Genomic DNA, 27,349 nt, shown 5'->3' with positions numbered 1-27,349 from the left:
GGACCTAATGATCTCAGTCATACATGGTTCTCATCTTATAGTAATGATGAATTTATGTTTATTTATTTGAAAATCCATTCAGCAGGTTCAGAGATATGCTTTGGGAAAGAACCTACAGATGAACAGACTAGTGAAATGACAGAAGTACACAACTCTAATAAAGCCTAATATACTTCATATCTTAAGAGTGTTATAAACCAGTTCAAATAAGCCATGTATGTTTCAACAAGGAAGTAGTTTACCATGAACTGATGTTCTGCTAGGGAAGACTTGTATTTTGGTGGGTGTAAAAACTGAAGCAGATTCTGTCTTAGATAGTACATCACTGCTGCAAGCTGAGGACTGGCTCGATTAGAAACTGTCAAATGTAATGTCTTAGCTGGTTCCAAGCCTGGCTTCTGTATAAACTGTAAATGGAAACAAGAAATCAGTTACAGTTGGTACAGAAAACTGATCATGGTTAAATAAGAAAAATGAATACAGTTATAATATACATAATATGAATACTGTTTATATATATGACATAAATTAATTATATAGAATTTTAGTATATCAGTGCAGACTCATCATAAATAAATTGCCAATTAAATACACTCAAAACCCTTTATAACGCTATTCAATATACTGCAGTTCGCTCTTGGCTCCCGAATTTTTTTGGAGGGGGGGGGCGAAAAAACAAAGAAAAACAAGTCCGCGGATGTTATTTAATTTGATCATAACCAGCAGGTAAAACTACAAGTACCTGTGTACTTTAACACCTTTGCCATGACAACTGTGATAAAATCAATAATCGTCTGCTAGCTTACTTGTTTGCGTAACGCCTTTGTTAAATTTTGAATACATGTAGACGTGTGATAAAAAGACAATCAGTACTGTGTCAAAATTAGATTGTTTGCATAACAAGCGTGTAACATTGGTCAGTCAGTTATCAAACCATTTAAGTTTGCACCAATTAAGCGGACGACATGAAAATTTCAGTGAATAAAAAATCAAACAACATGCCCAGTTTTGTTATAAAATGCAGCCGTTTTTCGTAATCATCACATTCAGTTCATCGTAATTAACAAAGATTCGACACACTGAAAGCCATATTGATATTGTTCTCACTTTTTATTATCGTAGATCTAGTTTATTTTATCATCTCATTTGTGTTATTATTATTACTGTACCAGATTTATATAACATTTTCTATTTCTTTTATTCTTTTCATTTATCGCTTATTTTTCACTTTCGTTTTTTTTTCACTAACATGTTTACGTAGTCTTGTTCGTACTAACAGCACATGGCTTCACCCGTTACATCAAAGAAGAGGAAGACGTACACAATTTCGCAGAAGTTACACGTAGTGGATAGGATCAGGAACGGCGAAACTCAGGCAAAAGTAGGCAGAGAAATTGGAGTGTCAGACTCGACGCTACGGGATGGCTCAAGGATGAGGCCAAACTTCGTGGTGCCAGCAGCTCTTTGGAGGACTGTGGTCAGGTCAGGAAAAGAGCTAGGACTGCTCAAGATCAGCAGCTTGAGAATGTCGAGTTTACATGGTTTAATCAAGCTCGGTCTGAGGGTATGCCTATCTCTGGCCCTGTTATCCAGACTCAGACCAAAAAAATCCATCAGGAACTGCTTGGCTCCGAGGTTGAATTTGAGGCCTCAAACGGATGGCTTTCATGGTTCAAAAACCATCACGCTATCTCACAGGCCATTAGAGGGGAACAACAATCAGCGGACGAAGCTGCAGCAGATGCATATCCGGCGGAATTACGGAAGTTAATCCAGGAGCATGATCTGAGTGCGGAGCAGATTTACAACTGTGATGAGACAGCTCTGTATTTCAAGATGCTCCCTGACAAAACTCTGGCTTGTAAGTCAGACCAGCATAAGACTCTAGGGTTTAAGCAAGTGAAAGATCGCATCACTGTTTTGTTATGCTGTAACAAGGCAGGGACACATAAACTTGCTCCCCTAGTCATTGGCAAGTTTGAGAAGTCGAAATGCTTTCATCATGTCAACATGAAAAGTCTTCCTGCGCTATACGCGCACTCTAAAAATGCATGGATGACTTCAGTAATTTTCGAGGACTGGTTTCATGAGGAGTTTGTGCCTTCTGTCAGGAAACACCTGCGACTTAATAAAAAGGAAGTGAAGGCCATCCTCCTTATGGACCACTGTCCTGCCCACCCAGGAGTCGAGTCATTGACTTCTCTGGACAAGAAGATCAAGGCTGTATTCTTACCAAAGAATACAACATCAAAGCTACAGCTTCTAGACCAAGGGATCATTGCCACCCTTAAGCGCAACTACCGGCGTAATCTATCAGACATTATGGTTAACAGCAAAATGTCTGTGTCTGATTACCTGCGTAAGTTGAATTTGAAGGAGGCAATTCATCTCTTGGGAACATCCTGGAGTGATGTCACTAAGAAGACAATCATCGGGTGTTGGAGGAAGGGGTTAGGTCCAGCATTTGAGAAGGATGGAGAGGACAGCTCAGACAGCGAGGATTTCGACGGGTTCAGTGAAGAGGATTTAAGGATTTCAGAGCGATGGGCTACGGACAATGCTGTGTTTTGCGAGGAGGATCTGCAGAGTGCCAGGCAGGTTTTTGGACTGGACCATGACGACCAAACATTGCAGAATTGGATTACAGTGGACGACTATGGACCAACATATCAGTGACTGACAGATGAGGAGATCATTGAGAGTGTGAGGAATGAAGCAATCATCACTGAGGAAGAAGATGAGGAGGATGAGTCTATCATGTATAAACCCCCTCCAGCAATTTCTGAAGTGTTGCAGTCCCTGGATACTGTGATGCGCTGGACTGAAACATCAGAGCACGGCACAGTATCCAAGGTCAAGCAAGTCAGGAATCTCATGCACGATGCCAGAGCTGATGCTAGAGAGAAGGCGGTGCAGCGAAGACTGACAGATTTCTTCACCAGAGACCACAGGAAGGACGACTAGACTGCTGCAAATGACGGTGATTACCAATTTTCTATCTTATTTTATTCATTTTCTACATGTATTCAAAATTAAATATTTTTTAAGACTGTCAGCTTTTTTTCTCTTCTTTTATTTCCACGAGTTAGAAAAAACCCCTTCAGCTATGTTATTGAATTGCAATTGCATTGTACATGTAATTTTCACAACCGCGCGCTTCTCACACAGTGTTTACTTCCGGGATACACAATTCTAACTTTCTTTTAGAATTACGACAAAATGGGAAGCTGACACAGTGTTATAATTCTTTTAATGTATTTTCCAGTAGCACTGAAGGCAAATAAATGTCGCGTTTATACGCTTAGAATTTCTTATATAACATGAAACAGCGTTCAAAATACATCTAATGCATTACCGGTGGATGGGGTATTATATATACCCCACTAGATCCGCGGGTCTCAAACCTTGGACCCCCGACGACAGCATTATAAAGGGGTCCCAGTGTACAAATTAATTAAAAACATGAGCATGGCAATGCAAAGCAATATATGCCAAAGGTACGACATCTGACGCCTAAGTGTGACCTTGATCTTGAAGTGAGCCATCCGAAACATGCACTCTGCACGTCGTCTCGATATGGTGAACATTTGTGCCAAGTGTTTCTAAAATCCTTCAAGCAGTTTTAGAGTTACAGAGTGGACACGAAACAAAGTCATATGACATTTGACCCCCAAGTGTGACCTTAACCGTGAAGCAAGCCATCTAAAACATGCGCTCTGCATGTTGTCTCGATGTGGTGAATATTTGTGTAAAGTTTCTTCAAAATCCTTCAAGGGGTTCAAGAGTTAAAGAGGTATGACCTTTGACCCCTGTGACCTTGACCTTGAAGCAAGCCATTCAAAACATGTGCTCTGTATGTCGTCTCCATGTGGTGAACATATGTGCCAAGTTTCTTTAAAATCCTTCAAGCAGATCAAGAGTTACAGAGCAGACACAAAACAAAGTCAATGACTTTTGACTCCTAAGTGTGATCTTGTCCTTGAAGCGAGCCATCTGAAACATGCACTCTGCAGGTTGTCTTGATGTGGTGAACATTTGTGTCAAGTTTCTTTGAAATCCTTCAAGTGGTTCAAGAGATACAGAGTGGATACAAATCTGCTAATGGACGGACACATAATACATCCCTTTGGACATATAAAGACATACAGTAATACCGGTAGTAACATTGGCAGTTAAAACATTTCCTTGCTAATGACAGTTCAAACTTTTTGAACTAGTCTGTAACGACTGCATCAAAAGAAATGAGTAAACTCTGTTAAAACAAGATTCAGTTTCTATGAATGTGAAAACTTGACAACCTGTACATCATGACTATCCAGCTGACATTGTGGATTACGTCGTAACATTTCAGAGATCTTATCTAGGGTAGCTTCATCCAACTTCTTCTGCAACATCTGAATCAAGTCTTCCTTTATCTCCTTGCCTACATACAGAATGAGTTTGGTTGTATGTAAGTGACTCATAAGTGAACAACAAGTAATATCTATCATCATTGAAAAACTTAATGCAATATTTTATTTCATTCAATGGTTGTCAACTACATTAAGATTTATTATACATTTCCGGAATAAACAGCTACATTCATTCTAAGTCATTAAGCATCCTCATTGTTTTAGATATCAACTGTTAGACTTTTCATTTTTATTCACAATCCAGTTGGTTTTACAAATACAGACTAATTAATGTTGTAGCACAAACAACTGTGTATATTCAATTACTATTCTATTTATCATTATCATCAAAGGCATGTCTAGTTAGCTGCACACCATCTATGGAACTATTTCCTAAGACTGTGCTGAACTTGAAGCACCTTTATATTTATTACAGCATCATCAAATCCATATACAGTGAGCATAACACATTTAAACAGAACTACTTTCTTTAACATGTAATACTTGTTTACTCACCTGCACAATCAATACTTACTACTGGATTGTAACACAGATACATACAGTCCTGTGGAACTACTTTCTGTGACAAGGACAAGGAACTATTTTATCTACTCACCTGCATCATCAATGCCGTGTACAGAGAACTCCACACAGTTTGGGGGAACTACTTTCTGTGACAAGGACAAGGTACTATTTTGTCTACTCACTTGCATCATCAATGCCGTGTACAGTAAGCTCTGCACAGTTTGGGGGAACTACTTTCTATGACAAGGACAAGGTACTATTTTGTCTACTCACTTGCATCATCAATGCCGTGTACAGTAAGCTCCGCACAGTTTAAGGGAACTTCTTTCTGTGACAAGGACAAGGTACTATTTTGTCTACTCACTTGCATCATCAATGCCGTGTACAGTGAGCTCCGCACAGTTTGGGGGAACTACTTTCTGTGACAAGGACAAGGTACTATTTTGTCTACTCACTTGCATCATCAATGCCGTGTACAGTGAGCTCCACACAATCTTGAGGAACTACTTTCTGAGACTGTGACAAGGACAAGGTACTGTTTGATGAACTAATGGATACTGTATCAGCATCTTGTTCTGGTAGTTTCAGACCACCTGACATGGACAATGTATCTGTAAATACACCAAATACAAACAGGAAAATTATTCTGATATTCAAAATGTTTGCCTAAGATTGTTCTTCAGGAGCTTCACTAAAAAAGAGGTACAGGGGCAATATTGTTCTACCAAACAAAATGTAACACATCAGTAAAATAATGGGCAGTTACACATTAATTCTGATATGAACACTTACATTCAATAAGTACTGTCATCAACAATTATATATCAGTACTGTTATGAACAGTTATGTATTTGTATTGTCACAAGAAATTACAAATCAGTCCTTAAATTTTGTTAACCATTACCTATCAGTACTGTTATAAACACTTACACATTAGTGCTGCCATGACAACTTATCAGTACTGTTATGAAGAGCTGCATATCAGTACTTATATCAAAACCTGACATGTCAATACTGTCATGAACAGTAACACATCAGTATACTGTCACAAACAGTACTGTTTTTAACAGTTACACATCAGAACCGTCTAAAACACTTGTATACCTTGAAGACATTTGATAATCATTTAAAAATATAAACATTTTAAAAATCAGTACTTCCATACACAGATATATGTCAGTATTGTCAAGAACAATTAACTATGACACAATGAAGTTTGATAGCGTTTGGCTTTGTAGTTTTTGAGAAACCTGCTTACATGCAAAATTTTTATGACACAGATGCTGACACAAATGAAAGACAGACAATAAAGATTTTCTTCTTGGAACAGTCAAGCTAAAAAGTATGATAGGAGGTTTTGTAGGGGTCTGAGCTGCTCGTCTGACATAGAATCGAAGCTTCTGAGTCAAAGGGAGTAACACTGATATTAAATCATTAAATTTACAGTAAAATAACAGTGTTACTATAGACATGATTTGCATCACCGACAGGAACCCTGAAGTAACTGTAACATACCTGTACTATCCTCTGTTACCATGGCTGACCTTGAACTACTGGACTGAATTTCCTTCAATCTGAAATGATATATATTTATTATAAAACAAACCAATATATTAAGTTTCATTAAAATGGCAGCTCTGAAAAAAAATCAATTATAAGAAGACCACAGGGGCACTAAGTCACTCACCTAAAATTGACTATTTGACCTTGAATATATGTATGATACAGTGAATCATAAATGGTAACAACTGTCTTCAGTAAAGAAAACATAATCCGGTCAAGTGCCCCCATTTAAACAAAAATGAGAGGTCCTTACAAGGATGCTACAGACCAAATTTAATGAATATCCACCGGAAAAAGTCATTTAAACATATTTCTATTTTCTAATAAAGTTTCCCCCTAAAAGGTGCCAAGTGCCCTCCACCCTGCCTCCACCTCTCTCCCAAATCTTGCAGATGACCTTACAATGACGCTACAACTTTGATGAAGATCCATCAAGCAGTAAATAAGAATTTCTTTATACATTTTCTATTTTTAGCTCTAGCAGTCCCTAAAGCAATCCCTAACCAAGTGCTCTCATTTGAATAAAATTAACAGAGGATTTAATAATGATGTTACAGGCCAAGTCTGATGTAGATCCATCCAGCAGTCCATGAGATGAAGTTGTTTATAAGTTTTTTTTTAACCTTAGCTCTAGTAACCCCTATACATGGTGCTAAGCACCAGCTTCTGAACAAAACTGAAAGAAGAATTTATAATGATGCTACAGACCAAGTTTGAGAAGATTTATCAAGCTGTTCTTTAAAGTTGTTTTTTTTTTTTCTTTTTTTTTTTTTTTTTTTCATTTTTAGGTCTAGCAGCCCTTAAACAAGGTCAAGCCCCCATCTTAAAAAAATTGGAAGAGGACCTTACAATGATGCTACAGACCAAGTTTCATGAAAATTCATCAAGCAGTTCATGAGAAGAAGTCATTTAGAGAGTTTTTTTTCTGTTGTTATTGCTACTGGCCCTCAAAAGAGGCAAGCTCCCCCATTTGAACAAATTTTGTAAAGGACCTTATAATGCTTCTAGAGACCAAGTTTGATTATTATCCATCATGCGATTCATGAGAAGTTGTTTAAAGGTTCTTCTATTTTTAGCTCTAGCGACCCTTGAAAGGGCCAAGTGCCCTCATCATGGCTCATGTGAAAATCAAACCAACTTGAGAGAGAGAACCTTGCAAAAATGCTACAGACCAAGTTCAGAGAAATACTAACCGGCAAGTTCAGAGAAGATGACCATTTGCTTCAGAGATGTTCGAAGAAAACATCATTTTTGTCCAACGTTTTAAGTAACAAGAGCACCGCCTGCAGGTGCTGACGCTCATCTGATTTTTTTTGTGTAATAGAAATATTGTCCTACCCATGATTTTCTAAGTCTAAAAAGGGCCATCATTCTTGCAAAAAGCAGGATAGAGTTATGTTTCTTGATGTTCAGTGTCCACTTATGATGGTGAAAAACTGTTGCAAGTTTTAAAGCAATAGCTTTGATAGTTTATGAGAAAAGTTGACTTAAACATAATACTCAACCAAGAAAATGATTCTCTAAGTCAAAAAGGGGCAATAATTATTGCAAAAAGCAGGATGGAGTTATGTTGCTTGCTGTACAGGGTCAGCTTATGATGGTCAACAAGTGTTGCAAGTTTCAAAGCAATAGCTTTGATAGTTTAAGAGAAAAAGTTGACCTAAACATAAAACTTAACCAAGAAATCTGATATTTTCTAAGTCCAAAAGGGGCCATAAATCTTGCAAAAAGCAGGATGGAGTTATGTTTCTTGCTGTACAGGGTCAACTTATGATGGTGAACAAGTGTTGCAAGTTTTAAAGCAATAGCTTTGATAGTTTAGGATAAAAGCTGACCTAAACATAAAACTTAACCAAGAAAACTGATTTTCTAAGTCCAAAAGGGGCAATAAATCTTGCAAAAAGCAAGATGGAGTTATGTTTCTTGATGTACAGGGTCTGCTTATGATGGTGAACAAGTATTCCAAGTTTGATATTTTCTAAGTACAAAAGGGGCCATAAATCTTGCAAAAAGCAAGATAGAGTTATGTTTCTTGCTATACAGGGTCAGCTTATGATGGTAAACAAGTATTCCAAGTTTCAAAGCAATAGCTTTGATAGTTTAGGAGAAAAGCTGACCTAAACATAAAACTTAACCAGGCAACGCCGACGCAGACGCCGACAACCGCTCAAGTGATGACAATAACTCATCATTTTTTTTCAAAAAATCAGATGAGCTAAAAATGAAGAATCATTTTGTCATATTTAACAGTTATAGAACTTAAGTGTGTTAACTTACAATATGATCTGAAATGTTTGTGTGAAATTTCATGTATGGAAAGGTTTCAGAAATGTTGAAAGATATGTCTGTTTTTGGAAATTTTCCAATGTGTAATGGGCAGACAATTTAATCAAAACGAAAGTCAGTGCGCGTGTGTGTGTGTGTGTGTTTGGGTTTAGTGTCTTTTTCAACAATTTTTCAGTCATATAAACAATGGTTTCTACTTGTAGCAGTGAGCACAATGCTCAACTTTTAGTGCTGCCTCACTAGAACATCACGCCGTAGACACATGACATGATACCCCACCCAGTCACATTATACTGACACTGGGCTGACCAGTCCTAGCACTATCCTCTTCATGCTCAGTGCCAAGCGAGAAAGGTGCTAGCACTATTTTTTATATCTTTGGTATCACACGGCCAGGGATCGACCAACAACCTCCTGCACTTGAAGCGGGCGCTCTACCACTAGGCTACTGGCCAAAAGTGAGAGTTATAGGACCTAGTAAGTGAACTTATCTTATGATCCTTTAAATATATTGTATATTTTAACTTGAAATCTGTACTATCTCCCTAGAAGGGATGGGACAGGACAGGATGCACAGACAGACGGACAATGCAGGACAAGGCTAGACAGGACAAAGTGATTCCTAAACAGCCCCCAAAACAAAGTCTGGTGGTGGTATAAAATGAGTTGGAAAGTTGCAGGCATAATAAAGTTAGTTCTTTAAAGTTTGTGAAATTATTAATGTGGTAGCCATACAGCTTCACTGCAGAAGGTTATAGGTTCTAACTTGTTGCCTGCAAGATCAAGAACTGGGGTATTTTTCTTCTTTCCAAAGAGAGAGGGGTCTTATTTATAGAAATAAATAAATATATTTTACTAGTGAATACAAGAGATCACAGAGTGATTTTGGCACCCACCATTGAGCCATTTTTGAATGTTCCAAATTTCAAGACTAGCTCAAGGTCAAAATCAAGGTCAAATTTCATTTCAGTACACAACACTGTGCATGTGGTCCATGCATGTGGTCCAAATTTGAAAGCTGTAGCTTGAGAAATGTGAAAGTAGGTCACTAGATCAATTTCAGGGTCAAAGTTCATTTCGGTATACAAAACTATGCAAGTGCTTCAAATTTGGAGGCTGTAGCTTGAGAAATGTGAAAGTAGGTACTAGGTAAAAATCAATGTCAAATTACAATTCAGAACACAAAAATATGCATGTGGTCCAAATTTGAAGCCTGTAGGTTTAGAAATGTGAAAGAAGGTCACTAGGTCAAAATCAAGTTGAAATTTCATTTCAGAATACAAAACTATGCATATAGGCCAAATTTGAAGCCTGTACCTTCAAAAATGTGAAAGTAGGTCACAAGGTCAATGTCAAGGTCAAAGTTTTTTCGGTGCACAAAACTATACATGTGGTCCAAATTTGAAGGCTGTAGCTTGAGAAATGTGAAAGTAGGTCACTAGGTCAAAATCAAGGTCAACTCATGTCAAGGTTCATCTTGCCACTCAAAACTATACATGTGGTCCAAATCTGAATGTTGTAGGTTATTGAAAAGAAGATTTTAAAAGCTTTTCCCCATATAAGTCTATATGAACCATGTGACCCCCGGGGCGGGGCCATATTTGACCCTAGGGGGATAATTTGAACAAACTTGGTAGAGAACCACTAGATTATGCTACATTACAAATATCAAAGCCTTAGGCTTTGTGGTTTGAACAAGAAGATTTTAAAAGTTTTTCCCTATATAAGTCTATGTAAACCATGTGACCCCCAGGGCAGGGCCATATTTGACCCTAGGGGAATAATTTGAACAATCTTAGTAGAAGACCACTAGATGATGTCACATACAAAATATCAAAGCCCTAGGCCCTGTGGTTTTGAACAAGAGGTTTTTCAAAGTTTTTCCCTATGTAAGTCTATATAAACCATGTGACCCCAGGGGCGGGGCCATATTTGACCCCAGGGAAATAATTTGAATCATCTTGGTAGAGGACCACTAGATGATGCTACATACCAAATATCAAAGCCCTGGGCTCTGTGGTTTTGGACAAGAAGATTTTCAAAGTTTTTCCCTATATAAATGTATGTAAATTATAAAAATAAACAAAGAGCCATAACTCACTCAAAAATTGTTGAACCAGTCTGATTTTCAGAGGGACACAACTAGGGTAGCAATACATCATTCTGACAAAGTTTTGTCAAAATCCCCCCAGTAGTTTCTGAGTAGATGCAATAACGAGAAATTGTTAACGGACGGACGTCTGGACGGATGGACGACGGACCACGGATGCAGAGTGATTTGAATAGCCCACCATCTGATGATGCTGGGCTAAAAATATAGGCAGATGTTCAGATGCATAATAAAATCGCCTGTACCTGACAACATGGCAACTGTCAATCACATACCTGATTTGGTCTATAAACTCTTTTAATTTACATGCCAATTAAAAAGCATTGCAAAACTGAATTCTGAAGTGTATTTATAAACTAGTAATCTAACAACATGCAGGTTTGAAAAGAATGATTAAATAGAAAATAAACTGCAAGTATTTTTGTGTATACTTATTGTATTATATGTAGAAGCTTTAAGCTACTATCAGCGGGGTTGAAATGTAACAGTTTGACAACATTTATCAAACAAAGTGACAAACCTGAGGTAGAAGACATTCTCTGTTGTTGTTTCCTTGATGACAAACATGTTGTTTCTGTTGTTGACAGACAATGGGTTTAACACAGACCTCAACGCCTTGATCCCTGAAATAGCATCAGTTTATATAATTCTGTTCACTGTAACCAGTGAAAATATAGTCCTGCCTAAAACATTTGTTATGATCTATTATACATTTGTTACATGTACAAACATAATCCTGCCTTAAATGTTTGTTATGGTCAGTTGTGTACTTGTAACCTATCAAACACAGGATAGGACTCTCTTAGTCCACATAACATAGTAGGACTACAGTTTATTTTGAATTTCACTACTCTGAAAATCAGTCTAACCTGCTTACCTTAAGATGAAACCACAGGTAATATAAAAAAAATAAATTTCATTTTCCATTTTCCTTTTACTTCATAATGTAAAATAATGTAACTAACCCCTGTACTTTTAATAGAAGAAAGCTTTTTCAAACATGTTTTCTCTATGTAACCAACTGTTTAATACTGTCTCCTGTGACAGTCTCATTATAATCCCAGCAGTATGTGTAGATTATGTCATATCTAACTCATAAAATTTGGAGAGGATATTTTCAAAATAACAAGAGCTGTTTGTAAAACACATATGGCCTCATTAGAGCCTGTAAAAACCATTTTCAGTTTAAAGATGGGCCACAGAATAACTGTATTCTTTTGTATTTCCATGATGGTAATTATACATGATTTGCATGAAAAAATCGAAAAATACAAAAACAGTGTGTACATACCACGTGGTTTGTGACGTCATTTTCGGGTATTACGGCAAGAAAATTTATAAACAAATCCGTCGATTCAGAACTTAAAAACACTGTAAGTTTTTCATTTTTTCGCCGCTTTTAATAATTCTTTTACGAGGCTCAAGCCAAGATAGTGGGCTATAAACATAAGACAAAGTTTTCCTGAAATTCTATTCGGTTCCCAGAAGGCCTGCGGACCACTTTACTTGACATAAAATGGTAGGTTTCTCTGTGAAAATATATGTCTTCGGAAAATGCTAATACGGCAAGAATGATATGACGGCAAGCAGATTCTTGGATACGCCTATTGTTCCTTTACTAACAGTTTCGTGAATTACTGAGTCTGAGACTCTTTTCCTCATGTATAATACCTGTTTGCAGATTTCTTTAGCCTCTATTAGATAAAGTTCGGTATGATGTGATATGAAAGAATGTTTTTTTTCAAAGCTCCTTAAAGATCGTTTAGTGATCTATTATTTTTTTCTGTTTCATTACTTGTTATCTAATTAGACCTTTCAAGAGAAGATTCCAAATTTCTACTTTATTTATAGTCTGAAGAGGTGTCTTAAAAATGAGTCCCTATGTGTCTAAACTGTGGCATCCGCGAATGCTTACATTCATCTTAAAAGAGTCAAACTGCTAAAAAGTCTACAAAAAGTGTTTAAAATTGAAAATGTATCCTACATATTCACATTATGTGTTTACTTATCAATCATTAGTGATAGCTGGGCCTCTGAACAATGCCTATCAATAATAGTAATTGATAATGTATTGAAGCTGTATTTCGAAATAAGTCTTTGAGATTTCGAGATTATGGTGATAGATCTACTAAACTTTGATACAAAAACAAACAAAAGAACAACCTGATGTTAGCAGAGACAAATACAAGTACTTGGACGACGTATTTTTTTACTTTTTTAGCGTAATGACGCGGACAAAGACTAAACACAGAGACCAACAAGAGAGTTCAAAAGTAAAGTTTGTTACATTATGGATACACACAGAAATTGAAATTTTCAATAAAGTTACTTAATATAATAAAATTAACGCATTACACATGAAATTATGAAAGTATAAGCAGATACTTACAAATTTTAGAAATTTATTAAACGTTTTGAAATGTAAAACATAACAGTAAAATTTAAGTAAAATTGAACAATTAATTATATCAGACCCAAGAAAGCAATGGTAACACAACAAATGCAAAAACAACAAAAGGTCACCAAGCCAGCTTTGTAGTTTCCATATTATACACACTGAAACTTAGTAATCAACGTTTATAAATGAATATTGTGCTGCATCCTTTTGTGATAAATTTGTATTTCAAAATTATCTTTTATTCAAACAAAAATTTTACTGATGATGGGCAACTTCGCACATAATTATGATATAAAATTATTGTAAGTGCAAAGGATTTCCAGCTCGACTTTGCATTTATCGTATCGTCCATTAATCACAGTTTAATCAGTGAAAACCATATAATTATAAATAACAAAAATATGCATGTGCACTTCTAGTATGTCATAAAAGAGTGTAAAATGCAGATGCACCTTTAAGAAAAAAAAACAACATACAAAACGTAATGTGTTAAAATATTTTCTTAAATATTTGGACACTTTCAACGCATAAACCAACGATTCTTTGTATCACATAAAGACCACACCGAACGTGAGAGAAAAAAAAAAATTGCACGACCTTTGAATAAAGCGTTAGTGATTAGCCAAAGAGCACACATCAGTGCGGTACTGATCTGTGCTGCGGCATACCAGTCGGTTGGAAAATAAAACATAGTTGTCACAGACGGAATCAAGGGTCGGTGTAACATCTTCTAAACACAAGTCATGTCATGAAACAGTTGTTTACTAAGTTATGACCCTTGTTATAGTAAGGATCGCAGAATCATTACTGAAGATAACTTGGGCTTAACATAAAACTTAAGAATTATATATTCAATCATTTAATGATAAATCCAGAAAGTGCTAAAACTTATGTCCTAAAAGGGGGCATAGAAGTAAAAGTGTGAAAAGAAAAGAAGGTTTATCCTGTTTGGTAAATGTAACATAAATTTGAATTTTGCATAATCTAATATCAAAATTGTACAGTATTACATGCATTCTTCAGACCCATATACGTAAGTTGTCATAGTATCAAATTATTTTTGAGAAACGATAGATACCTTTTATGAACAAATATTCAGTCGTTCAAAATATCGTTTCAGAATCATGTTCGTAAATAGACTGTAAAACTATGCCTATGCAATCACCTTACTTGCCAAAAATATTCGTAAAATGTATCTTCAAGTTGTGTTAAACAGACAGACTTTAAAAATTAATCTTGAGACGGTTATAACAGTCCTTTATCTCTCTCACAGTACAATTGCTTGTACAGCAAAGCCCCCATTCTTCCTATGGACTGAAAGTGCATGAAAACGTAACGATAATTTTGAAAACAGACCACTGAATTATTCTTTTTAATAAATCTCAGGCATACGGAAAAATGTTTTGTCAAAACTTCAAAAATGAAATAGGGCTTTACTGTTTATTAACGGTTCCGTTTAGTTTGGCATACCATGCACTATGTAGGTATGCCCTATTTACTAACCTGCTGACAAAAGTAAGTTTCAACTGCTGTTAGGGACAATAAGAGTATTCAAGAATCTGCTTGCTGTCATATCATTCTTGCCGTATTAGCATTTTCCGAAGACATATGTTTTCATAGAGAAACCTACCATTTTATTTTCAGTCAAGTGATTCGCCGGCCTTCTTGGAACCGAAATAAACAGCGGTGAAGGGCACAACAATGTAAAGGAAAGCAATCCTGCATTTTTTGGAAAACACGGGTTTTTCTTGCCGTATTACCCTCCAAGAATTTGCCGGATTTCAGGGTTGGAACCAACCTTTGCAAAAACTGCTTAGAATTTCAGGAAACATTTGTGTTACGTTTATGGCCCACCATCTTGGCTTGAGCCTCGTAAAAGAATTATTAAAATCGGGGAAAAAATGAAAAACTTACGGTGTTTTTAAGTTCTGAATCGACGGATTTGTTTATAAATTTTCTTGCCGTAATACCCGAAAATGACGTCACAAACCACGTGGTATGTACACACTGAAAAATCTAGTTACAAATTGACAGTGACATTTATTAGGCCAAGACTATGTGTTTAATGTCAAGGATTTTATTACATTTATGTAGCAGAATGCACAGTACTTGGTGTATTAAGTTGAACTTAGACCACACTTTGTTTCTACAGTGTAATATAGTTATTTATCCATGTTAATAAAACTATACTGAAAAGAGACTGACTGAATAAGTTTGCAGATGAAGTTTTGAAAACACAATTATTCAGGGAGAGCCTAAGTTATCCACCTATCACTTTGTAGTTTAGCTGTAATAGAGCAGTATCATGAGAATGATTTTCACGAAGTTCATGTGGGAGAAAAAAGAAGGTCACGAGGTTGTGGTGGGTCTTTAAAGGCCAGAGTGTCCTTGACCTTTGACACACTGATCCTCAAATCAATAACTGTCATCTTTGAACCATAGGCGATCATCACATTAGGTTAAGTAGCCAAAGAAACAAGCATTTTGCAGTTATTGATTGAAAGCATTTTTAGAATTAAGGTTGATGTGACCTTTGACCCAATGAGGGTTCATCTATTGATAATAAAGTTTGAAGGCAGTATGTTTTCAGTCTCAAGGTCTTGACCTTTGACATACTGACTCCAAAAAAGCATTCAAGATCATCTACTGATGAAAGAAATCATCCTATGATGTTTAACGACTGTGAGCCTAAGTGTTCTTTAGTTCATGAGCAGAAACCATTCACAACCTTAAGGTGAACCTGACCTTTGACCTACTAACCCCAAAAATAGTAGGGGTCATCTACTGACAATCATCCTAGAAAGTTTGATGATAATAGGTCAAAGCATTCTCAGGCTGTCAACCAGGTCTTCTCCAAAATATAGGAAGAATATAGGAATATTTTCACAACAAATATAGGAGTTTTTGGATAGTTTTGAGGCAAAATATAGGAGTTTTCAACAACATATATTTTCATTTACTGGTACATATACCATCAACTCTTACCTGTACACTTACTGTCTTACTGTTTCTACATTAATCAATGTCTAGAAGCTCTCAAGCTGTTTTCGTGCAGACTTGGATTTCATTGATTTTGGAAGATGGACAGTGAAATAATCCACACTTACCCTCCAGTTTGTTAATACTCTGGTCATGGCTGGCAACAATGTCAACCATCTGCTTGGTACATGACTTAGGAACAGACCCTCATCCATGTCATACTCTAGTTGAAGGTCTTTAAAATCTTCTCTTCTGACTGGCTGCTGCTTGAAGAACTGATACATGTCAAAAGTTAACTCTTCTGCATCACTTCCAAAACAGTTGAGACCTTTTCTAAAAGCATTGTGCACTGTATGGAGGTTGCAGGGTTCAAAGTCAAGCAAACTCGGGTTGCCATCTGCTTTCAAACTTTCATTGACTTTTCTGTGAATGGATTTGTTGACATTCGAGCCATCAGATGAGAGACTTATCAAATTCTTCATGGGTAGGTCTACTTCAAAATCATTCCCTAATTTAAGGAAAGCTTCACTTACAATGTCAGGTGTTGCATGGCCAAAGTGAAAAGCTTTCAAATACCTCACAGACACTTCTCCCTCAATATTGCTCCAAAATCTTATCAGTATGTCCATTTGTCTACATTGCTGTGCTGCAGTAGTTTCATCAAACATAAGAACATACCCTAAATTTCCATCTATCACTTCCTTCACAATTGCTTCTGTCAAAAATGATCTTATCGCTTCTGAAACTATTTATGATGCTTTTGTCCTTGACAAAGAAAACCGATCACAGCAATATCACACTTGAACATCTTCTGAAACACTTTGTCAAGGCCATCACATGATCTGAATGAAAAATCAGCAGCTGCTGTGACTTAATGTTTCAAAGGGTGACTTGTGAATACATGTTGTATTTGCCTCTGCTCAATATCGCTTGAACCTACAGTAGCTTGTTTATTAGATGCTCCAGAGGCTGTAGCAGTCACTGTTTTACCATCACCCTTGGTCAACACTTTTTGGGCAGTGTTTTTACCAAAACGAGTATCTGAGATCTGTTTGTGTTTTGTTGATTTACAGTGCTGTTTAATCTGAGTGAAACCACTGTTGCTTACATAACAAGAGCACCGCCTTGCGGGTGCTGCCGCTCATCTGATTTTTTTTGTATAATAGAAATATTGTCCTACCCATGATTTTCTAAGTCTAAAAAGGGCCATCATTATTGCAAAAAGCAGGATAGAGTTATGTTTCTTGATGTACAGTGTCCACTTATGATTGTGAAAAACTGTTGCAAGTTTAAAAGTTGCAATAGCTTTGATAGTTTATGAGAAAAGTTGCCTTAAACATAATACTCAACCAAGAAAATGATTTTCTAAGTCCAAAAGGGGCAATAATTATTGCAAAAAGCAGGATGGAGTTATGTTGCTTGCTGTACAGGGTCAGCTTATGATGGTCAACAAGTGTTGCAAGTTTCAAAGCAATAGCTTTGATAGTTTAAGAGAAAAAGTTGACCTAAACATAAAACTTAACCAAGAAATCTGATATTTTCTAAGTCCAAAAGGGGCCATAAATCTTGCAAAAAGCAGGATGGAGTTATGTTTCTTGCTGTACAGTGTCAGCTTATGATGGTGAACAAGTGTTGCAAGTTTTAAAGCAATAGCTTTGATAGTTTAGGATAAAAGCTGACCTAAACATAAAACTCAACCAAGAAAACTGATTTTCTAAGTCCAAAAGGGGCAATAGTTCTTGCAAAAAGCAAGATGGAGTTATGTGTCTTAATGTACAGGGTCTGCTTATGATGGTGAACAAGTATTCCAAGTTTCAAAGCAATAGCTTTGATAGTTTAGGAGAAAAGTTGACCTAAACATAAAACTTAACCAAGAAATCTGATATTTTCTAAGTACAAAAGGGGCCATAAATCTTGCAAAAAGCAAGATGGAGTTATGTTTCTTGCTATACAGGGTCAGCTTATGATGGTGAACAAGTCTTCCAAGTTTCAAAGCAATAGCTTTGATAGTTTAGGAGAAAAGATGACCTAAACATAAAACTTAACCAGGCAACGCCGACGCAGACGCCGACGCCGACACCGACGCCGACGCCGACAACCGCTCAAGTGATGACAATAACTCATCATTTTTTTTCAAAAAATCAGATGAGCTAAAAATGGCTTACAGCATAAAATGCAGTAAGCAACTTAAGTATTTCCTTTTACAGGTTTACACCATTTAAACAATTTAACACCATTGTCGTCCTCTAAATCAAGCCACTTGTCATTCCAATGTGTCTTTCCTCCAGGCATTGTCTTACTATTACAAGGTAGTCACACTCACAGGCTGAATGGTTTTTTAAACATGGTTGTCTTATGGCACACCTGCAAAACTTAAATGTTGAAAATATTTATCTTACCATGTCAACAGACTACATGTGCTGTTAAAAATAGAAATTGTTTTAATAGCACAAACAGTCTGCCTATGTGCTTCGATTCCAGTTTGGAAGAGCAGGCATGGTCCCCTCAGTATGTAGGTAAGTCTCTGAGAAAATCTTCCTGTTGACAATTCAGTAAATGAAGACTTTGAATTTTGGTAAAACTGCATGAACTGTATATCTAAAACAGACATGGTACTTCTGCACCAGTTTGTCATCTTTACTATACTTTTTTGATGTCAGAGATCTCAGAGATTTGCCTTGTATTTCATCATTGGGGAGTATCTGAAAGAAAACATCTGAATGAGACTTTGATTTACCTGAAAGACCCATGTCCTGTTTCACTGCCTTGCAAAGTGACCATACAGATGATGAAGAAGAGCAAAACAACATTATCTTAAGGATAGTGATGCTGTGGCAGAAATGGGAATTTTCTTACTTATAAAATAAAGAATCCAAAAGCAGTATCAAACCAAGATTTACTCTCTTATTCATCGGCAAGAACTTTACTAAAAAATATAGGAATATTTTTCAAAATATAGGAAAATATATGAAATATAGGAGGTTTTTCAGAATATAGGATTTTGATCCAAAATATAGGAAAATATAGGAATATAGGAATCAGTTGACAGCCTGCATTCTCCATTTATTGACTGTAAACCAAACGGTAAACAGATGGACTGACTGACATAAGCAAAATAATATACCCCCTCTTCTTGGGCATTAAGACTTATCGGCCCTTTGGATATGACTACATATGAACTCAAGGACATGATCTGTATAAACTTGAAACCGTTTCATACAAGCATGCTTCAAAGTAAAATGGTTAATATCCCTGCAGTAGTTTCAAAGAAAATCACATATGATTATAAAAGCTGAAGACAGATGAGAGATAATTTCACAATTTGAAAAGCTCACCTCTAAGCCTCTTGCTAATGTGAGCTAAATATATCTTTCTGCTTACTCTTTTTATCTTCTTTTCTAACACAAACTCAATAAGACTCCCAGTAAGAAATTCTAACATGGCGACAGACAAACACAATCTTTCAAAAAATGTTAAAATCTTGTAAATTTAAATTCCTACCATATAAAACATCACACTAACCTATAGACATAGTAGAGCCTCTACCAGCCCCTCTTTTGAGGCCTGGATGGATGTACAACTTTGTTTGCCAAACACATGTGCAATCAAAATACCCTGGATCAAGGTTCATGGCTGCAGCAAGATATTTCCTCTCAAATGTGTCATCATCATCATCATCATCATCATTTTCGGAACCTTTAACAAACAGTGAACAATCAAGTTAATGCATGTGATAAACATAAAAACAATATTGTAAACAATCAACATAATTATGATACACTAATGCCTGAAACATAGTGTTATTAGGTATAAAAGGTGTTATTTAACCTAACTGAAAGACGGTCATAACTCATACAAATACCATTCAAGGCTATATGCCAATAAAAGAAATTGTTCTTTGTTTTCAAGGTAACAACTCAAACAGGAGATCACAGAGTGATCTTGGCGCCCACCACTGAGCCATTTTTGAATGTTCCAAATTTCAAGACTAGCTCAAGGTCAAAATTAAGGTCAAATTTCATTTCGGTATACAACACTGTGCATGTGGTCTATTCATGTGGTCCAAATTTGAAAGCTGTAGCTTGAGAAATGTGAAAGTAGGTCACTAGATCAATTTCAAGGTCAAAGTTCATTTCGGTATATAAAACTATGCATGTGCTTCAAATTTGAAGGCTGTAGTTTGAGAAATGTGAAAATAGGTAAAAAAACGAGGTCAAATTTCAATTCAGAACACAAAACTATGCATGTGGTCCAAATTTGAAGCCTGTAGCTTGAGAAATGTGAAAGTAGGTCACTAGGTCAATCTCAAGGTCAAAGTTCATTTCGGTACACAAAACTATGCATGTGGTCCTAATTTGAAGGCTGTAGCTTGAGAAATGTGAAAGTAGGTCACTAGCTCAAAATCAAGATCAAACTTCATTTCGGAACACAAAACTATGCTTGTGGTCCAAATTTGAAGCCTGTACCTTCAAAAATGTGAAAATAGGTATCTAGGTCAATGTCAAGGTCAAAGTTTATTTCCGTACACAAACCTATGCATGTGGTTCAAATTTGAAGGCTCTAGCTGCAGAAATGTGAAAGAAGGTCACTAGGTCAAGCTCAAGGTCAAAGTTCATTTCGGTAAACAAAACTATACATGTGATCCAAATTTGAAGGCTGTAGCTTGAGAAATGTGAAAGTAGGTCACTAGGTCAAAATCAAGGTCAAACTTCATTTCGGAACACAAAACTATGTATGTGGTCCAAATTTGAAGGCTGTAGCTTGAGAAATGTGAAAGTGGGTCACTAGGTCAAAATAGAGGTCAAATTTCATTTCTGAACACAAAACTATGCATGTTGTCCAAACTGGAAGCCTGTACCTTCAAAAATGTGAAAATAGGTCACAAGGTCAATGTCAAGGTCAACGTTTATTTCGGTACACAAACCTGTGCATGTGGTCCAAATTTGAAGACTGTAGCTACAGAAATGTGAAAGTAGGTCACTAGGTCAAGATCAAGGTCAACACATGTCAAGGTTCATGTAGCCACTCAAAACTATACATGTGGTCCAAATTTGAATGTTGTAGGTTATGGACAAGAAGATTTTTAAAGTTTTTCCCTTTATAAGTCTATATAAACCATGTGATCCCCGGGGCGGGACCATATTTGACCCTAGGGGAATAATTTGGACAAACTTGGTAGAGAACCACTAGATGATGCTATATTATAAATATCAAAGCCCTAGGCTTTGTGGTTTGGACAAGAAGATTTTAAAAGTTTTTCCCTATATAAATCTATGTAAACCATGTTACCCCCCAGGGCAGGGCCATATTTGACCCTAGGGTAATAATTAAAACAATCTTCGTGGAGGACCACAAGATGATGTCACATACAAAATATCAAAGCACTAGGCCCTGTGGTTTTGGACAAGAAGATTTTCAAAGTTTCTCCCTATATAAACCATGTGACCCCTAGGGCGGGATCATATTTGACCCTAGGGAAATCATTTGAATAATCTTGGTAGAGGACAATTAGATGATGCTACATACCAAATATCAAAGCCCTAGGCCCTGTGGTTTTGGACAAGAATATTTTCAAAGTTTTTCCCTATATAAATCTATGTAAATTATAAAAATAAACAAAGGCCATAACTCACTTAAAAATTGTTGAACCAGTCTGATTTTCAGGGGGACAAAACTAGGGTAGCAATACATCATTCTGACAAAGTTTGGTTAAAATCCCCCCAGTAGTTTCTGAAGAGATGCGATAACGAGAAATTGTTAACGGACGAAGGACGACAGACGCAGAGTGATTTGAATAGCCCGCCATCTGATAATGGTGGCCTAAAAATGTAAATATAAGCAAGAAAAGTCTATTTTATGTAATATCAATGAGTGGAACAAAGTCCTGTTGGCATATGATTAAGGCACAAATGAATTAAAAATGGAAAAGATGGGATGTATTTATTTGGGACTTTGCTCCACTACACAATGTAAGCCTATTTTTGCAAGCCAAATGACCGCTCCGCTTTTACAGCACAACAAGAACACACTGAAGAAACTATAAGATGCTTTTGTAAAAAAGCGCTTGTCTCCCCCAATGCATAGTCGTATAGGCAAGAAGTCAATAGGGGACAGGAGCAAAAGTAAAAGAGACACTGATGGTTGGCTGCAATAGGGATCATCTACTTGGCAAGTCCAGTCATCTCACTAAGTTTCAACATTCTGGGCCTAGTAGTTCTCAAGTTATTGTTCAGGCTCCTGTGACCTTGACCTTTGATAAAGTGACCCCAAAATCAATGGGGGTCATCTACTCTGCATGTCCAATCATCCTATTAAGTTTCAGCATACTGGGTCAAGTGGTTCTCAAGTTATTGATTGGAAAGAGTTTTCTATGTTTGGCCCCCTGTGACCTTGACCTTTGATGGAGTGACCCCAAAACCAAAAGGGGCCATGTTTCTACTCTGTAAGTCCTATCAAGGTCAGGTTTGAAGGTTCTAGTTCAAATAGTTCTCAAGTTATTGACCAGAAATGGATTTCCATTTTCCGTCCACTGTAACCTTGACCTTTCACTGATCCCAAAATCAATAGAGGTCATCTACTCTGTATATCCAATCATCCTATGAAGTTTCAACATTCTGGGTCAAGTGGTTCTCAAGTTTCTGTCTGGAAATGATTTTACATGACCAGGCCCCTGTGACCTTGACCTTTAGTAGAGTGACCCAAGAATCAATAGGGATCAACTACTCTGCATGTCCAATCATCCTATGAAGTTTTAACATTCTGGGTCAAGTGGTTCTCAAGTTATTGATTGGAAATGGTTTTCCATGTTCAGGCCCCTGTGACCTTGACCTTTAACAGAGTGACCCCAAAATCGATAGTGGTCATTTACTCTGCATGACCAATCATCCTATGAAGTTTTAACATTCTGGGTCTAGTGGTTCTCAAGTTACTGACCGGAAATGGTTTTCCACGTTCAGACCCGTGAGCTTGACCTTTAATAGAGTGACCCCAAAATCAATAGGGGCCATCTACTTTGCATGACCAATCATCCTATGAAGTTTTAACATTCTGGGTCAAGTGGTTCTCAAGTTATTGATCGGAAATGGTTTTCAATATTCAGGCCCCTGTGACCTTGATCTTTAACAGAGTGAACCCAAAATCAATACGGATCATCTACTCTGCATGACCAATCAAGTTTCAACATTCTGGGTCAAGTGGTTCTCAAGTTATTGATCGGAAATGGTTTTCAATGTTCAGGCCCCTGTGACCCTGACCTTTGATGGAGTGATCCCAAAAACAATAAGGGTTGTCTACTCAAGCAGCCCTACCATCCTATGAAGTTTGAAGGTTCTAGGTTAAATGGTTCTCCAGTTATTGATTGGAAATGAAATGTGACGTACATATGGATGGACGGACAGGGCAAAAACAACGTAATAAGTCACAAACTTAATGTTTTATTTGGATTTACAGCCTTTCAGCAATATTTAACTGTAGTGAGATGACCCTAAAATGTTCTTGGATTTCTTACAACCACTCACTAAGTCTTTCAGCTTTAGCCCTCTGCAATTAAATACTTCTCAACATTATTGAGTGCTTCAGCCCTTTGCAATTAAATAATATTTTAAACTTTAGTGAGTGCTTCAGCCCTTTGCAATTAAAGTCCTGCTCCACGGCTATTCAAATTCTATTGTGTGTATGCAACCCATGATTACAATAGGTAACAGTTAACTGCCACGCTCCACACTTTAGCACGCAAAATCACAGGTATTTAATATAGAATTTTATATAAAATAGACTCTATTTTGACAGGCATCACTGTTCATAGTCAGGATTTTCATGCTTTTTCAGTGACAATTTAAGGTTAAATGGTAGGACTGGAACAGGTCTTTAAATAATTACTTCTCAACATGATTCAGTGCTTCAGCCCTCTACAATTAAATAATTACTTCTCAACATTATTGAGTGCTTCAGACCTCTGCAATTAAATAATTACTTCTCAACATGGTTCAGTGCTTCAGCCCTCTGCAATTAAATAATTACTTCTCAACATAATTGAGTGCCTCAGACCTCTGCAATTAAATAATTACTTCTCAACATGATTCAGTGCTTCAGCCCTCTGCAATTAAATAATTACTTCTCAACATAATTGAGTGCTTCAGACCTCTGCAATTAAATAATTACTTCTCAACATGATTCAGTGCTTCAGCCCTCTGCAATTAAATAATTACTCCTCAACATAATTCAGCTTGAGCATAACAGCCTGAAGGTGGAAGATAGAGCATTCTATTAACAGCAATATAAGTGACCTACTGCTGACATGTAGAGCATGTCTAGGTTTGATCCTGCGGTCCCCATCAAGCTTCCAGGAGACCTCCTCCTCAGCAGCATCGACCAGAAGGTTATGGCACATACGGCTCTCATACAGGTCGTTAAGCAACAGTTGCTAAAACACATTAATATTCATTGAAAATACAGTACAGTCTCTCTAGACTGACACAAATGACTACAATGAAGAAAATGTAAATGCCTAACTCCTAAAGTAAAGGTCAATTTATAGGTCTGATTATGAATAAAACCTACACAACTTTGGACAAAAGACTGATGCACACCATGGGTGTACAACAAGCAAGGACAAATCTATACCTCACACACAACTATGACTTTGATCTTTGTCCCACATGCAATCCACCTGGACTTTGAATACTGAATGGCAGATCTGAATATATCTGCCAAATTAAATCACTTTTCCATCCAAATGTCCTTAAGTTCGAAAAATGAGCCAAAACTGGTTAAAGCAAATGAAAACATGATATAAACAGAATTTCCACAAGGATATAAAAGTGCTAGAACAGATCTGTAACAGTATGAGGGGTGGTCGGGAAATATCCAGACTTTTCATGATCCTGTCTTTCCATGTCCAGCTACCTTCTCATAATTTATACATGAGGAAAAACTACATTTTTTTTCACCTATAAATCTGTCAGTTTATTTTCAATAAGAAGTGTGTATACATGAAGCTTTGAGCATTTTAAACAAGGTTTCGGGTCTACTATGGACACTAAGCTGGAGGAACAGAGATCTGTAATAAAATTCCTGCTTTTAGAGAGTGAAAAGCCTTGCCACATTTTTCAAAGGTTGCAAAAAAGTTTTCCTTAAGCCTGCGTATATATCCTGTTCACCTTTTATAGCTGGGTTTCAATTAAGGGAGAGCAGGAAAAGCTGAGGGACAAGCCTAGGCCAGGGAGGTCCTCTAAGACAGTGACCCCAATGGTGGCGAATGTTAAGGTTTTTGTTACTAAGATTGCAGAGTAACTTTGCAGGAGGTAGCTAATCAATTTAGGATCTGCAATGTGTCGGCACATCAGATTTTACATGTAAAATTTGGTATGAGCAACAGGGTTCCCACAAAGCAGAGAAAATAAAATTCCCTGACTTTTCCCTGACTTTTCACTGACCAAACTCCAATTTTCCCTGACCAAAACTTTCGCATTCTGGGACGCTTACCCGGTCATCTATTGATTAATGTGGCCTCCATTTTCACCATCAGGCAAGCCTTACCATATTTCTTGTTACATTGATAACTAAAGGGTATAAAGAAAGTTTGTTCCAGTTTAACAGATCGCTATATATTATTTTAGTGTGATGTAACAGACAAGAAAGGTCCATACTATTCACTAAAAGACTACTTTTGATCAAGTTTTGGATTTTTCTACTGTGTCTGTTCTGACAAATGTACAACATATTATAAAAATTTGCCTTTATTCATACATTTTTTGTAGAAAATGGCATTTTACACATAATTAATAGGGGTAGTCTTCTTGTAGACTTAATAGCATATGTATGTTGCAATATATTTAGAAATTATTTGTTTCCTTTTTACATTACAGTATTTGAGTTTGCATTCTACAAATATATTTAAAGATCTGACATAGAATCATTAAAAGCATAAACGCCTGTTTATTTTTCGAAAGTTGAAAATTCAATACAGTAAAGAGTATACAGCTTTAAATGCCTCAAGACATCAGTATTTGAGCCGTGCCATGGGAAAACCAACATAGTGGGTTTGCGACCAGCATGGATCCAGACCAGCCTGCGCATCCGCGCAGTCTGGTCAGGCTCCATGCTGTTCGCTTTTAAAGCCTATTGGAATTGGAGAAACTATTAGCGAACAGCATGGATCCTGACCCGACTGCGCAGATGCGCAGGCTGGTCTGGATCCATGCTGGTCGCATACCCACTATGTTGGTTTTCTCATGGCACGGCTCATTTAATGACTTATAAAAATCATACTTTACACAATTTTATCATGCTGAATTACTTTTCCAGCTGTAGTTAACTTCACTTAAACCCTCTATATGTACAATGGTATCAGTGTTTGATTTCTTTTTTGTTTTACTTTCAATTTTTAATTGTTTCTCTATGATGTCAAATAAGTCCTAATATCCACCCTAAGTATGCAATTTGTTTGCATCTTTTTTATATATCTTAATCTTTCAGTCTTTCTCTGTTAGCTGAATTCTAAAATATTACAGAGTAAAATCAAGATGCTGCAAAGAATTCTATTAAAATAGACTTTTACTTTTAACAAAATCCACCAATAATAACCATTCAAACTTATTAAACACTGAACTTCCATAAACACTTTTGCACTTGAAAACTAGTTTTGATCTTTACTAAGAAGAGTTGACCAGAAGACTAAGGTCTATTTAGATATAAAATAAATCAAAATAGCATTGTTTTGCACATTACAATCTGTAAGCAGTAATCTGAGTAAAGAAAATGGTAAATATGACTGTAAGAAAGGTATGTACTAAGTTTTCTTAATTTTTCCATACAAACATAAATAACAGAAAAGTTTTACTATGGCTTATATTAATTATATAGTAAAATGATGAAATTAATGTGCAACTATGCAGGACTACACAGTTCATAGTATTCATTCATACAGTCTTAATTCTGTTAAAAGTTAAAAATAATTTTGTTTAACAGACTGTATTTTTTTTTTAAATGTTTGGTTTAGCCAAATGAAAAGAAACTGCTTTTGCCTTTTATTTTCATCCTTTTTACTTTTTTCACAACTTTATTTTCCTGCTTTTGACTTTTGGTTTCAAATTTCCC

General features: G+C 36.5%; 1 protein-coding gene across 3 annotated transcripts in view; it reads right to left on the bottom strand.

Annotated features, from left to right (window-relative positions):
• Positions 1-27,349, bottom strand: part of LOC123525294 (KICSTOR complex protein SZT2-like) — a 255,300-nt gene that overhangs the window by 94,335 nt on the left and 133,616 nt on the right. For all 3 annotated transcript variants that reach the window (XM_053537974.1, XM_053537975.1, XM_053537976.1), the window contains exons 36-42: positions 24,542-24,674; positions 19,775-19,948; positions 11,396-11,498; positions 6,432-6,490; positions 5,372-5,527; positions 4,299-4,423; positions 243-407 (exon numbers count right to left, since the gene is read on the bottom strand). In XM_053537974.1, the coding sequence (XP_053393949.1) occupies positions 243-407; positions 4,299-4,423; positions 5,372-5,527; positions 6,432-6,490; positions 11,396-11,498; positions 19,775-19,948; positions 24,542-24,674 (915 nt within the window). The remainder of the gene's footprint in view (positions 1-242; positions 408-4,298; positions 4,424-5,371; positions 5,528-6,431; positions 6,491-11,395; positions 11,499-19,774; positions 19,949-24,541; positions 24,675-27,349) is intronic.

The sequence above is a fragment of the Mercenaria mercenaria genome, chromosome 3, assembly GCF_021730395.1.
Source record: "Mercenaria mercenaria strain notata chromosome 3, MADL_Memer_1, whole genome shotgun sequence".
NCBI lineage: Eukaryota > Metazoa > Mollusca > Bivalvia > Venerida > Veneridae > Mercenaria > Mercenaria mercenaria.
Note: the sequence above shows the minus strand (reverse complement) of the source record. Positions and strands in the feature narration are given on the sequence as shown.